General features: G+C 40.3%; 1 protein-coding gene across 1 annotated transcript in view; it reads left to right on the forward strand.

Annotated features, from left to right (window-relative positions):
* Nucleotides 1-100: 100 nt before the first annotated feature.
* nbas (NBAS subunit of NRZ tethering complex) overlaps nucleotides 101-17,156 on the forward strand; it is a 161,698-nt gene continuing 144,642 nt past the window's right edge. The window contains exons 1-8 of the mRNA XM_061052279.1: nucleotides 101-212; nucleotides 683-734; nucleotides 1,385-1,421; nucleotides 3,249-3,326; nucleotides 4,017-4,064; nucleotides 5,271-5,314; nucleotides 9,943-10,076; nucleotides 16,236-16,369. Coding sequence (XP_060908262.1) covers nucleotides 120-212; nucleotides 683-734; nucleotides 1,385-1,421; nucleotides 3,249-3,326; nucleotides 4,017-4,064; nucleotides 5,271-5,314; nucleotides 9,943-10,076; nucleotides 16,236-16,369 — 620 coding nt within the window. The 5' untranslated portion in view covers nucleotides 101-119. The remainder of the gene's footprint in view (nucleotides 213-682; nucleotides 735-1,384; nucleotides 1,422-3,248; nucleotides 3,327-4,016; nucleotides 4,065-5,270; nucleotides 5,315-9,942; nucleotides 10,077-16,235; nucleotides 16,370-17,156) is intronic.

Below are 17,156 nucleotides of genomic sequence, written 5' to 3' on the forward strand. Positions count from 1 at the left end.
AAGTGGACCCTTGACATTGCCTTTGCTGAGCGCCGAGCTGCAGTTTCCAAACGCGGTCCCCCTTTATATTTTGTCCCATACTGCTCGCCGTAGACTTCTGACAGCTGTTGGAAGTAAACATGGCAGAAGAAAGCCTGATTGAAGGCGAAGATGAAAACATTTTATACGACTTACTTGTCATTACTGAATGGCCGCCAGAGACGGACACACAGGTTAGAGAGCATTTATCTGGTTTACAGTTTAGTGTGATGATGTTTTAAACAATACCGCCCGATAGATAACTAATCAGTTGCATGGGTCATCCGTTCAAAGCCACGTAGCACAAACATGCTGATACACTGCATGTTAAACATTTCATGTTATATCATATAACTTACATATAATGAGAAAAGTGTTTTAATGCACTTTTAATCTTAGCTATTTGTTGAATGGGTACTTAAGTTGGATGTATAAGACAAAATTCATAATTTTGCGCCAATTATTCAGCATAGAAGAACTCGGCTGCAAGACTGACGAAGATTTGCACAGCTCAACCAAAGTAACGCAGTACTGAGAAATATTGACACTTTGAGTTTAAAGAATGGTTATTACAATAAAGTGATAACCTCGACGTTACTTTGTATGCTGGAGAAAATAAGTGAATTCTTTGTACGCTCACTTTTAACTTTCTAACCTTTTGCAGTTGCGCGGCAACAAGGAGCACAACACGTCACTCATTGCTAAAGCAGTGACCGGTAAGTCCTCTTTCTTATACCTGTGATACTGTGCATGCCTGAAAGGACCCTTTTGATTCACCACAATTCAGCATCTCACAGTTTTTATTCTTTCAAATAGTTTATATAAACTTTTCAATTCAGGAACCTAAATGTACAAATCTTACAAGACATATATTTGTTTGTTCTTGCTGTTGTTTATGTTCTTCTGTGTTTGCTTTAGTTTGTTCTTGTTTTTGCTGTTTGTCAAAGCACTTTGTAAACCTGTGTTTTTAAAAGGTGCTATATAAATAAAGTTATTATTATTATATTATTATAAAACCATATGTCTTTAAGTGTTGTACATTAGGTGTTTGCTTCATCCAGAATACAATGAAGGCTTTGGACAGAATATTCTCACCAGATGCTGTAAAAGTAGGCCAGCGATTCTGTACAGATGCTAGGAGGAAAATAAACCTAAAGTGAAGGGAGTCATTGCTTTTTACATTTTGAAGTGTTAAGCACTTTGAATTGCCTTGTTGCTGAGATGTGCTATAGAAATAAACTTGCCTTGCCTTACTTAAATATTGCTATTTATACACAAGCACAGCAAGAAGTTTATTGTGTTCCGTTCACACTCTTTGTGACACAAGATCTTACAAGGTATATTAACTGTGATGCATTTCTTACAGGACCATTTCGCTTGATCTTGCACTACTTGTGGTACAGGTAAGTTCATGTATGTTACTGTCTTAACATGCACATCACTTGACATCATATTATGTGAAATGGACTCACATTTCACATGAAGCTAGGAACCACAGCGTCTATTGTGATTGTTATGACAAAGATAATTCTGACATCATCAGCTTATAAAATCTATCATCCATCTTAAGGATACAAAATCAGTTATCTCTTTGGCAGGCATCAGGCAGGAAAGGTTTTCTTACATCCACTAATAAAGCGCAACAGCATACTTACAATAAAAGATTGTTGTTACCAGTAAATACAACGTTTTTCAGGATATTTCCTGTCTTGGGAACATATTTGTTGTTCATTTTTATATAGCAATGTTTTATAGCTACCTCATGATTTGACAAGTCACATCAAATTTACTATGAGCTATTAAAAAACAAAAAATCCTGCTCTTTTACTTTGTGGCATTCAGATGAATTATGATCCAGTTTAATCTTGTTTAATTCTACAAGAGCCATAATTGCTCGTTTACTCGTTTAATAAAAGATAAGCCTTCACTTCAGATTTAAAGGTTTGAAGGTTAAATATGTCATATTTACCTGATAAATTGGCTAAAAAAGATGACATATGCATATCTTTTTTGTTATTGGTTACCTACATTATCCCTAATGTTTCCTGCAGCATCAGTATTGACAGTCTCTGAGTTTTCAAATGATTCCTCCTAAGTCATTTCAAATAGAACCCGATCAGCAAGGTTTGTTGCATCTTTATCATGATCTTTTTTTACATGTTTTTATTGAGAGACACATAGCACCAGCATTTACATACCGTGGCTTAACCTGGACTTATTTTACTTCACTTAATATTATTACTGGACTTAATAAACAATTTATATTTGTAATAAACAACAGTCAGCTTTAATTTGAATCATGTTAGCACAATATGTAGCTTAGTTATACTTCCTAAATTCTTCTGCACAAAAGTTTAAATACGTCCTCAAACTGTTAAGTAAATATATTTCTGGAGATAAATTCCAGTGTTGTGAATCTGAAAATATTGACCCTTTTCATGTCAGTCTTCCTGCAAAGTTTCAGATGGAAAGTGTAACAAAGAGCTTGCTGTGACCTGCTGCAGAGTCTGTATTGGTCGAGCTCTAAGCTCTGAGGCCTGTTAACCCTTTCAGTAGGTGGTCAGTTAGTAGAATCAATAACCTTTTTCTATATTATAGAACTGCTCTTGCCATGTTTGGTCTCTCAGACTGCCTCCGGTTTTTGTAGAGGACTATGATCAGGAAGTTTATTTCATTGTGCAAAAAATAGTCGAGTAGGAGTCCAGCCCAGCTGTTCAAAAGTGATCGGAATATTTCCCTTTTTAATTTGTCCAAATCTTGAAGATGGCTTGTTAAAAAGAATCAAAGGATATGAATGTAGGAGTAGAGTCATTCTTATTCAGTTTTTGAACAGCTGGACCCAGATGATGTGAATATATACTGACTGATGTCACAATCTTTGAATCGGTTTGTGTTGAGGTTAAGAAAAAACAAAGAGCTGTAATATCACTTATCGCCATAGGGGCCGCCAAAGAGAACGATGTTGCAATCTCTAAATTGAGATTGATATCCTATTTATGTATTGATGAATATCTTCTCCACATTCACTGACACCTGTCAGCCAATCACTGCAAACAAAATGAACAAGCATGTTGTTATTCATAGCAACAGTGTTACCTCTGAGCCCCTCATGGTTTCTGGAGATCCGTCCAGCTTTGTTGTCGAAACTTTGTGAACTTGGTGACTTTGAAACACTCGCTTAAAACGTGTTCCTCTAATTGTTGTGTTTGTTTGGATTCCGTCAACCTCAGCCCGTCCAGCTCCTCCTTGCCTCTTGGCCTCGTCCGCCTGGCAAACAAGCAGATCAACTGGCAGCTGGTGCTCGCAAGGTGCAACATAAACACACACTCAATCACACGCACACACACACACACACACACACACACACACACACACACACACACACACACTCACACTCTTAGTGATCAATACCTGAATGTTGGCTACTTTGTTGCTGACATGCGCCTTCCTCCTCTCCTGGTCGTCTTTCCCTCCATTTGCGTATCCCCTCTATTAATCATTTAATTGAACTCATTACAACAGATGAACCAAGTAGAAAGGCAGTTTATAATTGGCTATTGATCAGTCCATGTAAGACAGTGTTCAGCGTGCTCAAATGATGCTGTGGCTGTCCATTAGGTTGAAGTGCTTGATCCTTCCATTGGGTTTCTGTCCTCCCTTAAATCTTTCTCCCTCATTTCTTTCCATCTGAAGCTATCTTTGCTCTTTTTAATGCTCCCAATTATTATTTTTTCTCCTCTCTTTAACCCATCCAATAAGGGGTTCTTAGCCAAGTATTATCACTTTTCCAATCAAACTGCCCTACACACACACACACACACACACACACAATGTTCTCTCTTATTTTTCTAATCTCCCGTTATTCCAAAAAGATGAGTCCAAATGACATTTGTTCACTTCTCTTTCCCTCTATGCGCTCTGTCTGTGATCTGTCCCTTCACCCTCTTTTTGTTTTTCTCTCTTTTTCATTCTGAACATTTTCTTGTTTTTCTCCACAGTAATGGCAAACTGCTGGCAGTGGTTCAGGACCAGTGTGTGGAGATTAGGTAATTATTGAACTGCATCCCGCTGTGTGAGGCACTCTGTCTGTGAGTGCCAGTGATAGAAAGCCTTTTAATTAATTGGCTGATTTATCCTGTGTCCTTTAAAAAAGAAAAAAAGAGACACAGTCCCTGCTAAGTAATGGTGTTTAAAAACCCCAAAAAACAGCATCATTAAAATATTTCAGCCAAGTTAGCATAAATGTACCCACTCCAGGCAACATAAAACTAATGCTAACAAATTTGAAAATACAAGCGCTCCTTGAATGTTTTCACCTGTGTGTGTGTGTGTGTGTGTGTGTGTGTGTGTGTGTGTGTGTGTGTGTGTGTGTGTGTGTGTGTGTGTGTGTGTGTGTGTGTGTGTGTGTGTGTGTGTGTGTGTGTGTGTGTGTGTGTGTGTGTGTGTGTGTGTGTGTGTGTGTGTGTGTGTGTGTGTGTGTGTGTGTGTGTGTGTGTGTGTGTGTGTGTGTGTGTGTGTGTGTGTGTGTGTGTGTGTGTGTGTGTGTGTGTGTGTGTGTGTATATCTGCATGAGTGTGTTTGTGCTCAATTTGAGTGGTTGTAATTATTTTTCCGACACAATCCAATTTCCCCCGTACACAGAATAAATGCACTCACTCAGCAGTGTGCACTATTGAACAATGTAGTGCTTTAAATGGAGCAAAATTGAAACGAGAATCAATAGCAGTGAAGCAGGTATGAATATGTCTTCGTCTCCAGAGGCTAACAAACGGCGTCGTTGTGACGCCCAAAGGACTCTCCATAATCATCAGAAGTTATTTTCATGCACATATTAGTATGTTTGAGTGCGTTTCTGTTGATTTCTACAACCTGCGCTTTGTTATAATTGACCGGCTGAAATCAAGCATCTCCATTTACACCACAGCTTCATGTTGTGGGGCTTCCCTGTGTCCTTTGTTCACACCACTGTTGTTTAATCACAGGGTGTTTTATAGCCTTTGCTTTGTGGCATTCGTTGACGTGAGTGGGTGTTAAGTCAGCTCAAGGCTTCATCCGTTGAGCTCTGTTAAGAGTCTGTCTAAACACTGCCTCCTCTCAAGGCCCTGTCTGCTTGATCCATTGAGCTACTTTATTTGGCAGGCTATCAGTGGCTGTTAGAACCCAACTTAGACCAAGAGGACGTATGAGGCTCTACTGTGTGTATCCCTGTTGTGCCTCTCACTCTGTCTCTGTGTCCGTGTTTTTCTCCACAGGTCTGTGAGAGATGACTTTGGCTCAGTCATCGGGAAGTGCCAGGGTAAGACCTTTCCCCCTCTCTTTTATCACTCATATGTCGCAGTTCTCTGTAAATGACATAAACAACTGTGACTCACCTCACTAAACACCCCATTTTCTTCACCAACGTGCTGGTTATGGTTGTGATGTAGAGTCAGTGTAATGACAGTGTGAGTAGGCCCCCCATGCTGGTCGAGGAGACTTATGTTGTGTGTGTCCTTGTGCTGGAAGCTGTGGGTTTGAGCAGCTCTGACTGATTGAGAGGGAGAATACATATGTCTCTGTGCTGTTAGATGTAGTTAAAATTGTTATAACAAAATTAATATAAAATGTTTTTTTCAATACGTTAACGGTTGGGAAAACAAATACAAATCCGATGGTCACAAAAAAAAACCAAAGTGTGAGAGCATTTAAGAATGCAAATATAAGTATGTGATTAAAAAAGTGATATTCAAATAGTCAATGTGAGAAATTATGAAGCTACTCTCGAGAATCACATTTTTAATTTAATGTTTATATTTAAACTTTTTAAGCTACAGTAAGGACTTTTAACTGGTTCAGAAACAGCCTGAAATTCAAACTAATGACTTCTCTCTCACATACAAAACCAAACAAGAGTATCAGCATCAACATTGACTATTTCTATATTGTTCTTTTTATTGCCTGAAATGTAAAAATGGACACAATCTGTAAAGTCACAGGAGCTTTGAATATTCCTCTAAAGGCTTCCATACATTATCTTATTACAGTTTTGGGGTAACATTGTCAGGAATGAAATCAGAAATTCATCTTGCTGAGGATAAAATCGTCCATAATTCATCACATTAGCTTTGGAAAAAAGCTATACCATCAAGCTTTGTTTATATTTCATCAAACTTTACTTAAAAACATTATTTCAAGACTATTACACGACCATCTGATAATCCCAAAGTGTCATTTTCCACATTTTCAAATTCTTGGGGTACAATCATTCAACACTATACATCTGTCAGCGATGATGCAAACGATGAGGATTCGTGAGTGCCTACAGTCGCAGTTCTTAATTTAGAGTGAAGTGCTGAATGTTCATTAGTGAGTAAACAGTGGAATGATTTTGGACTCTGCTGTGGTTCTTCTTTGGTCTCAGACACAAAGACAGAAGTAGCCTCAACGCTCTCAAGTCCCGCCCACATTGGACTGTTTAGTATTTAATTAGCGAAAGGTTGTTTTTGTTATCCTTATGTTTGTGGTCGTGTGTGTGTGTGTGTATATGTTAGCCTCCGTGCCTGTGTTTGTACTCGTCTACTTTGAATCTTTGAAACTTTGAAGAGAATTATCGAACCCCGAGGCTAATTGGAATTGGTAAGAAAGAGACTGGAAAAGCAGCGCCAATAATCAGCCTCTTGCCCCACACCGTCACTCATAAAACACAGCCTCATCGTGGCTGATAAGAATAAATAGACTTTATTGTTTGATTAGCTGCGACAGTGGCCTGCTGTCTTGGTTTTAATTGCTATAAAATACAGCGAGGTACAAAGTTTCTGCAAGTTTCGACTTACGACACGCACACAAAATGACGTCTTTTGACCGCTCTTTTAATCAACGCAACCTTTTAACTGACAGCCGCACAAATCAAACATTTTGTTTTAGCCATAGTGAAAAAGACTTTTCCAAAACGAAAAAGCTTCCTGCTGCTCTGCTGATCACTAGGACACCTTTCAGCTCGATGTTTTGGCTTTTAGGCACACAAGCGGCAGGCAGCTATTTTAATAATGTATTACTATTATTATTAGTTTCGTCAACTTACTGGATGCTTCATGCTAGCACCAAATCTCTCTTTACAGATTGCAAGGTTTACAGTAACCTTGATTCTGGAACTTCACTATGGCAGATTGTGTTCAGCAGGCGGAAAATTGATTGCATTTTCACCTTTTACAAATCAGCGTCATAATGCTGTTACGTCTGCAAATTTAAGACCTGTCAGTGCAAGTAAATCACAAGAAAATTGGATTCCTTTTCCAGTTCATATTGCTGAAATATTCCAGACTGAAGCCTCTGTGTAACTTAGTTATTACAGGTAAACTGAGACGCCCCAGAAACAGATGAACAGGCGCTCCTCGGGGGATGTAAGGAGCTAGGAAATGAAAGTGTGTACTTTGCAGAAATATCTTGGCGTTTGATATGAACACATGATCACTTCTGAAATGGCTAATTAGACTGTAAACAATGCTGCACATCAAAAAGGAAACCTTGGCTGGAAGTTGTTTTAAAGCGAACACAATAGAGTTACAGAAAAGCTGGAAATCGTTTGGCACATATTTCCAGATCAGACGATGGCTGATGGTTTCCAAGATTGGCCATCACCAAGCATCAGAGAGTCAAAGTTGGCTTCTAGAAAGTGACTGTAGTCATTTATTCACGAGAAACCAAAGCAAGAAACCAAAACCAAGAACCTATTTACAGTCTATGCCAAGAACTCATCCTTTAATTTATCAACAATCCAAAACAAAAGCCGTCTGAAACATCAGAAAGAAGATATTATTCAAAACAAGTCTACATTCATTTGACAGCATAAAACTCGTTGTGATACACACACACACACACACTGCTCCAAACAAAACAAAGCTCTCAGTACAAAGCCCATATTCAAACTTTGATTTTGTCAATATTTTCTATCTCAACTCCTCGCCTTCTCCCGTCTCCTTTTTTCTGTCTTTTATGTATTTTTTCTCATTTAGTTTTCTCTCCTGCCAATTGTCTGTCTGTCTCAGTATTTGTTCATTTCAGGCCGGCCATCATTGTGCGTCGGCGCTGTAATGCTTCATCGTGTGGATAACAGTTGTCCCTAGGCCTGTGTAAACTCTGCCCCCCCCCCTCCTTCTTTCCCCCATTCCATTTCATTTCTCCTTTTCATTTTACTTCATTTCATTTCACGGAGATTTGTCCTAATGGATTCTTCTGTGATCCTGCTTTTTGTGGCATTCGCTTTTAATGGAGGTGTGTGTGTGTGTGTGTGTGTGTGTGTGTGTGTGTGTGTGTGTGTGTGTGTGTGTGTGTGTGTGTGTGTGTGTGTGTGTGTGTGTGTGTGTGTGTGTGTGTGTACCTGTGTATCACTGTCTGTCTCTTTCTTTCTCTCCCCCCCTCCCTCTCTGTCTGCTCCTATTACAGCAGCGTCGTCTCCCGCCCCTGTACATAATTCATAAGTGTTGAGCTCTGATAAATGCATCTGCGAGGCCTTCAGATAGGAGGCTTCTGTTGGGTCGTCGGGTGTAATTCTTCCCAACTTCCGCCCCTGCAATTGCTTGGAGAAAAAAAAAAAGAAACAGGACAGTAGCATCCAATTTCCCAGCTCCCCCCAAAAAAGCCATCTATGTGGAAATGGAGCCCCCCCCTCCTTAGCCACAGAACAACACACTGTGTACAATTCATAATGGGAGCCAGAGATAAGATGGGAGGCGGTGAGAGAGTGAAGTAGAGGAAAAAAATTGAAATAGGAGGCAAAAAAAGAAGAAGAAGAAAAGAACAGAGCTGACGCTTGGTATCTATGACTCTCATAATGTCTCCATGTTCTTGTCTGCTCCTCCTCACCCAAAGTCTCGGAGGTGAGTTAAATCGCCTGCTTCCACCAAGCGCTCTCTGATACTTAGGCCTTTCAAATTTGGGGAGCCATTATTCCTCTCAGTGGGTGCCGGCTTCATTGTTTTTGTCTTATTCTCTTGTTCTCTTTTGTGTCTGTCTCGCCTCCCACTACCTTCCCTTGGTTCTTCATTTAAAATTCTAGTCATACAGTATCCCGACGCCTCCATTCGTTTGCGGTATTGCCCACCAGGGGTTGCAGCAGCGTTCCTCAGCCAAGGAATTCAATACAATAAACTGCCAATAGTGCTGTTATGTGATATCAACAAAAACATAACTTCCTCTTCATAACTTTATTGCTTAGCAGGCGCAGCACCTGTGGTGGCGCGTTGTGTTTCACACTGTTCTCCAATGCTGAAATCAATGTTAAGGATTGTCCTTAGTTACACTTACATATTGTTCACAGTTTTTAGTGCACAGAACAAAGAGTGTGTGCAGAAATACTCTTACCCCCCCCCGCAAGTGTGTTTAAGATAATCAGTTATTCAAATCAGATTCAGGATCTGAAGCCTGCCAGACTGCCCGTGCTCTTCTTTCAGACAGTTTGACAGCGAAGCCTTGAGAAAGTGCCAGCAGGCTGGGATGTGCTTTATAACAGCGATATGGTTACACTCACAGCACTGCTGAGCCAGCAGATTGCTAAAACAGTAGCCTATACTTCAATAAAAGCAGGATTTATGATCCCAGTTTTCCTCCCCACTTTTCTCCGCTCCACCTTTCTCTCCCCGTCGCGAGTGTGCACGTATGCAGTGTGCGAGAGACATTGAGGGACAATCATTTAGATGTATTACTCCAGCTATCCTCCATTGATGAATTGGATGAGTCCTTAGACACTCTGTGTTGATGTTATGCATTAGCTTTATCCCTCCTCTCCCATCTGTATTCATCATGGGCTTACCGCAGAACACTAGGGATCATTTGCAGAGACTCTTCTCATCTGGTTTAATAAAAAATCCATGGGTCCCTTAAATTACTTGTCCCTCTCTTTCTGTGTTTCCACGAGCTTTAAAGGATTCTTATTTTCTCATCCAACAGTGCCAAAGGACCCAAACCCCCAGTGGAGGAGGGTGGTGTGGAGCCATGACTGCACCCTGCTGGCCTACGCCGACAGCACCGGCACCACGCGCCTTTTTGACCTCATGGGCAGCGAACTCTTTGTCATCCCGCCGGTAACCATGCCAGTCCCTCCTCTTTGACAGCATCGAAAAATCTCTCTATTTTTTTTTTTCCCCAGTGTGCACATTGATTGGTGTAGCATACAGAAACGCAGTGTTCACTTGGCTTCTTTTCAGTATTGTCTCCCAATGTTTCTGAGGTGACCGTTTCAGTTACAATGTTTTTGTTTCTGATTTTAAGTACTGTTCAAATCATCTTGAATTCATTATTGGAACGCATTCATCACATTCACAGGCCAGCTATTTTGCTCTGACATCAAGCACAGGATGAGAAGCTGGAAGACTGTTTTTTTTTAAAGATTCATTTGTGGGCTTTTTGTGCCTTTTCAATGGAGATATTGGATAGAGCTGAAAATCAGGGAGAGAGAGTAGAGAATGACATGCGGAAAAGGAGCCACAGGCCGGATTCTAACCTGGGCCGCCCCCCCAGAGGACCATAGCCTCCACACCAACCACTGCGCCACCAGCGCCCCAAACGTAGAGAAATCTTACAAAATCGTTTGACCTCTTCTTTAATGATAGGCAACAACAAGACAATATTGACAAAGGGCTAAATATTAACATTCAATCGATCAAGCTTTGTTTTTATTATACCTGCAAAATGAATAACAACACCTCAAAAGTACAAAGGAAAATCGATTGACAAGTAGAGACTAATACTGCACACAATAGCAATATAATATGTGTGATTCAATTATGAAAGGTAAAGCGTTAAAAATAACAACATATAAAGTTAAAATAATAAAAAAGGTAAAGAGCTAAAGATATTATAGGTTATCTCCAACATGTATTACAACATATGAACTCATTTTCTACTGCAAGACAACAACTTACAAATTCTTATCTTGGATTAAACATTCAGTGGCGGAGTGATACAAGTTATGATAGGAAACGTTAGTATTAATGATAATGATTATACTAACTAGATAGCTAAAGAATTTGACACCTTTCCTATCTGATCACATCAGTCGGTCAAAAGATGATGTCATCTAGTAAGCGTTTGAGTGAATTAAGCAAAAAGGTGACAAAATGTGTTCAAACACTTCCTTGTTTCTACTTGTGATCAGTCGTGTAGTGCTACAGGATACATACCTGTAGGCATGTTGTTATATTCCTTTTCTTACAGTTCCATTAACCAGCTAGCTAAGACATTTTACACCTTGCCCTTGCTTCATAACACATTATCAAATGCTACGGCGGTTATTTTTAAAGGACTCCCTCCGAATGCAGTTTACAAGTAACGCACAATACAGAACAATTCCACGGAAAATGATCATCTATCCATCCGTTCGTCCCTATTCGTCCCTTATCTGTAGCTGGCTCATTGAAGCAGTGGAATAAATACAATTAGCCTGAATCCCCATGTTAAAACAGTAAACATTAGCTTCCCACCTTGAGCTTGTGAATATGATCAGTTGTGCAGGCTGCTTCGATTTCTCTCAGAATAAAATCACCAGACACATTAAAAGTTAATGAAGGACGTTTGGCAGCAGATTGTGACTAAAGGATAGCAGATTTGACTGAATGTGATTCTTTACATTGACATCTTTTTTAGACTTCAGACATCCAAACTGACTGGCTGCTTCATTTTCTGCTGTTTCAGAGTAGCACACTTGGCACTTTGAGCTGCCTGTCACCTGTAAGAAATCATCACCATGTCAGACATCCTCTGTGCTCTCCTTCTCTGTCATGCCTCCTTATTCACTGTCTCGTTCTTTACGGATCTCTTTTTCTTTTCCCGTTTGCCCACGGTCTCCATTTCTTTTCTTCTCCGTCTTCTCGACTCCCCTCTTTAATTCTTCACACGCGTGCCACTCCCTAGATCCTCCTCTCCGTCTCTCCTGCAGCATTTCTGTCATCCTTGCGTGTCTGTGTCTCAGTAGCTCTCCTTGTGTGCTGCCATTTCAAGTCCATCTGGCCTCACTTCAATGCCCTCTGTGTGCTCTGCATTATCATTCCTCCGGCTCCGTCCCATCACACCTCCCGTTCCTCCATCCGCTCAATCAGAACCAAAGGGCCCCAGTCAAACCTCTCTCACTCTAGTCTGTGATCTTCATTCCTTTAGTGCAACTCTGCTTGGTGACGTATCTCCAGTTCTTGTGTCTGCACAATAACACCAGCACCACCTGCTCTGCTGTGCTGCTCTGTTTCCTCCTCTATCTCATCTCTATCTCATGGTTTTTCCGACCACAGGAACTTTTTCATAGTTCTATGAACTGTTGGAATCTTCCCTCTTTTTTTATTGTTTCCGGACCGCAGGAACTATGAACAATTTTAGTTCCTATAACCCTGTTTAGAGGAACCTTTTTAGCTCCTGCTTCTTGGTAAGGTACTCTCTCATCACAAGAGGGACTTTGAGTGACGTACATGCACGGGATTCCATTCGTTAGTGTACGTTGATTGGTCGAACACAAGAGCCAATCCAGTACCACCAACCGCCATTTTTTAAATCCCACAGTAAACGTCATCAAATAACAGTGGCCTAAATATTAGTTGAAGAAGCTCTGTAAATCATAAAAAAATGGAGAGTAACACGGAAAAATGGACCGACAACGAAGTCCAGGCGCTATTATGCATTTACACGACGGAGGAAATCCAACGGGATTTTGATTCCTCAAAGCGGAACATCAAAATATTTAAGATGGCAAGGGCACCAGGCCCAGGGGTCTCGTTTATAACCGTTGCGTACGCACAAAACTGGGTCCGAAACTGGCGTACGACTTTTCCCACGCAAAGTTTGTGATCTATAAAAACAAAGCTGACGGTAAAATGTGCGCACCGGTAAGCAAACTGTGACCCAGGCGTACGTTCATTTTGGAGGCAGGGGAAATTGGCGACACAGACGGCGAAGTGGCGAATTGAAGCCTGCAGATACATACTGATGTCTCTTCCACAATTTATTTCACTAAATATCAAAATTTACTGACAGATCCACGCCATCATAATCTTTCAAACCGATGGTTTTATTTAGGCTATAATCTCGCATGTAGTGAGCCGTTTCCAATAAGTCACTTTAATTATGACATTATAAACAAATAAAAACAAAAAATAAAAGTCCGCCTCATACATATTTCATCAGCGCCGTCTCGCCTTCATTATCCCGGACGGACCTCAGAGGACTGGACTTGTACACTAATGTAATCACTGATGTAGAGTTAAACATTAGACTAACACAGAGACCATAGAGCCACCAGTTTTCATTAATATCTTTCAGTATCGTGCATTTATCATCAAGTGTGGTTTTTAGTTTTAATGAAGATGCCTGCGTCAAGACGCACAGAGACACGGCGATGGCTTCACACATTTCGCCTTCTCGTTACTCAGAATGTCTTCATCAGCTGCACATATTTATTCTGTAAATAATTCAAGTGTGGACATTAAATTGGGGCATCTCTGACACGATCATTAGGCCTATATATCCTCATAATTAGTCACAGAGCAGACGGAGTTTCCCACGAAAAAAAGGGGCCAACAATCAAATGTTTTTGTTCGATGATCAAACTTTTCATGACTAATATGATACAGTGAGGCAGACTGCTGACTGACGTGAGCACTCTGACAATATGAAGAAGTCAGTGTGAGTCTCATTAACATGTAAACATTGCAGATATACTCGTGCGTAATGATGAACGGCGGATGTTTTGGCACATAGGACAGGGTGAATGCAGCAGCGACGTGGTGTCATTCTCTGATTTTTGTTAAGTTTGTGATCCTCCTGCTGCAGTAAACTACCGATATGTCCATTTTATTCTTCACTTCATTCACAAACTCCTCTGTTTCTGGGTCAGAAAGTTTCGTTTCTTTGTCTAAACTTCTGGGTTTCGCCGCGATCCAGCGCTGGAAACCTTTGATATGCCCCCTCGTTTGTATGCATTTTCATTCACGAGCTGCTTTGGATTGACCGTTTATGGTTGAATGTGGGAGTGTAGAGGGCGGAACAGTGGATCGTGATTTATAAAGGGAACGGTGCGTGCAGGTGTGCGTACGAATGGTTTTCTAAATCTGAATCATTTTGTGCGCATGCCATTTCCGGGTTTTTGGCGCACGTACATTTTTAGTATGGATTCTACGCACTCTTTTATAAATGAGACCCCAGGTCATCTGTACTGCACCCTGAATGGGACTGACCCCTCAAGTCTTTTTGTTGTTTGAAAATAATTTATGCTCAATTGTATTACTTATTTATTAACTTAATTCACTTTTTTTTTTCAACCTATTTATTCTTTAAATTACCCTCTAACTTATTTAATACTTACCTTATTTATTAAAATGAACTAATTCACATGATTTTTTGACTTATCTCTGTATTTTTTCTATTTAACTTATTTATTAAGATATTAAATAAATCAAAGTTCTGTTAAAAATAAATATGTTAGTTGTTATGTGATAAATAAAGGTTTGTGAGGAAGTACAGATTACTGTAGTTATATGCAGCCACGTATATTACAGATGAAGTCATGAAAGAAGAAAAAGCACACAAACTCAGGCTTGATGTCTTTTTAAAATTATTTCATTAATTTATTAAAACGATATCCCTTCTCACTGTTAGGTGTAACATTTTTGTACTCATAAATATGTCTGTGAAGCTTCAGTGTTGTGGTCAGTTAGTTGTCAGCCAAAGGGTTCAGATAATTCATCAGGGTTGCACACACTTCTATTCCCTCAGTCTCTGCCCCAGGTGGCAGTAGCACATCTGGCTGGGGAAAGGGGAGGAGGTAAACCCCACTCCTCTCTGTACTCCTCATCAAGGCTCTCGCAGAGGTTGTGAAGTACACAACAGGTGATCACCATGGACTTCACTCTGTCAAGACTGCAGTCATTGCGCTTCTGCAGACATCTCCACCTTCCTTTCAGCCGGTCGAATGCATTTTCAACCCTCGCCTTGCTTGTTTTGTGGTTGTAGAGCTGTTGTTGTCGTGGAGGTGACCATTGTCTTGAAAAGGCTTCATGAGCCAGCTAGTGAGTGGATAGGCAGCATCTCCTAGTATGTAGTGACCAACCTCCTGCTCACCGATGTTCTTGTGAACCTGTGAAAACATTTTCCCCCTCTCAGCCAGTTCCCACAGTGCAGACAAGTGCAGGACTCTAGCGTCATGCAGACTGCCAGGTTGACCAGCATAAATATTCCAAAATAGTCCTTTGCCGTCAACTTCTGCCTGCAAAACAAAGGAATACCACCCCTAGCTTTCGATACACAATGAATGGGGATGGGTTTTTAATCACGTCAGGTTGCAGTTAGTGGCTGCTGCACACGCTGTAATGACGGCGCGTGTTTCAGTATTTTATACTGGTATATTGATCGCACCGGTGTATAAGACGCAGCCAACTTTTAAGACGAAAAAATAGGTATTAAAAGTGCATCTTATACACCGGATTTTACGGTACTTATTTTATTATTCACTAATGAAGTTTAAAACTAAACCGTTTTTTGTTGGAAGCAATTTGTTTATTAGTAAACTTAGAAAATGTTATAAAATCTAATTAGTAATGTTTATTGTCCCACCTATATGATGGAGTGACCTTACAGAAAAAAAACCCCAAAAAAAACCAGAACATCCTTCCAAGAACACAAAGACTCATACACTGATACTGTTATGATGGATTTTTGTTTTTAATAGTTTAGAGCAAAATGATGCAACCAGAATACTGTCAGCTACAATAAACAACAAAATCTGAAATCATCTTTTTTTTTAAATCAAGATTAAATTAAATGAATATATCATGAAGTCAAATTGAAAATCTTTTGGCCAATTTAGAGTCTCCAATTCACCTGAGCTATAGGGTCTTTGATTGTGGGAGGAAACCGGAGCACCCCGGAGGAAACCCACGCAGTCACAGGGAGAAAAGTCCTCACAATCAGTACAGCAGATTTTCAAGCAGCTGAGATGCTGGGTCACCAAACAGCTGATTAATGAAAACATCATATTAAGGTGTTCAAACAGGGGAGGAAAAAAACAAGGCGTGGAATTCCATTCCATGGAAAAAGGATGCTTTCTGCTGGTGACTTACAGCTATTTCTGGAGGAGAGGATGAAAACCGAAAAATCAAAAGATTGTAAACATAGATGAAAAAAATAAAAGTATCTCCGTTTGACATATTCCTCGACTTAGTTTGAATGTTGTGTTTTTCTCCCTCCCCTTTCTTTTCACACAGGTGGTAAGTTTTCCTGGGGATTTCAGCTGTGCAGTGGCGGGCCTGATCTTTCTGGAGTACACAGCCAGCGCGCAGTGGTCAGCTGAGCTGCTTGTTATCACGTACGGTGGAGGACTCAAGAGTTACCTCGTCAGGTGAGACAAATCCGGTTCACTGTTTCGTTTAAAAGTAGCATAGTGTCTTAAAAGTCACAGTTGATCTCAAGTGCGGTGTTTGGTACTCCTTGATAATGGACTGATTGAAAGGCATCCACTGTATATTCTGCACCCTGCTTTTTATCTTTTACTAGTCAAATAACAGTTTGACTGCTTTTAATGGTGAAATGTAAATGGGCATTTCAAGTTGAAGGTTTCCAGCTGGGCCAACTGCTTATAGCTCTCAGTTCATGATAAGCTCAGTGCTCCATTGGGACCCCACCTGATTGCATCACTCTCTGCATCCTTCCAAAACATACCAAAAATCTAATCATTAAGAGCAATGGCAGCCCTTGCATGGACATGTGCAGACAGTTCATCATACCCATGGAACAGATTTCCTGCACAGTGTCTCGCACGAGTATTTGCTTGAATCCCCTTGAATACATTGTCATGATACAGCTGCAGGTGAGTTTGATTTTATTTGGCTTGTATTTAATGGATCAACGCTACACAGTCCATTTTGAAGTTGGAGGGTGGAAATTAGATGTTACTCAAAATGATTTAAAGTGAGTGTTTTGCTCTGAAACATATGACTGAGGTCAACCGAGAGCCTTCAGGAAAGCAACCACATCCTGTTTGGACAGCTCTTTTTTTTTTTTCAAATGGCGGGAAAAGCCCCAAAATTTCCAATTATAAATAAAATATTCTGAATGAAGATATATGCATTTCCTACTGATACAGGGCAACATACAGTATAAACATCCTGTGATGCAGTAACCCCCCC

The sequence above is a fragment of the Labrus mixtus genome, chromosome 12, assembly GCF_963584025.1.
Source record: "Labrus mixtus chromosome 12, fLabMix1.1, whole genome shotgun sequence".
In the NCBI taxonomy this organism is placed as follows: domain Eukaryota; kingdom Metazoa; phylum Chordata; class Actinopteri; order Labriformes; family Labridae; genus Labrus; species Labrus mixtus.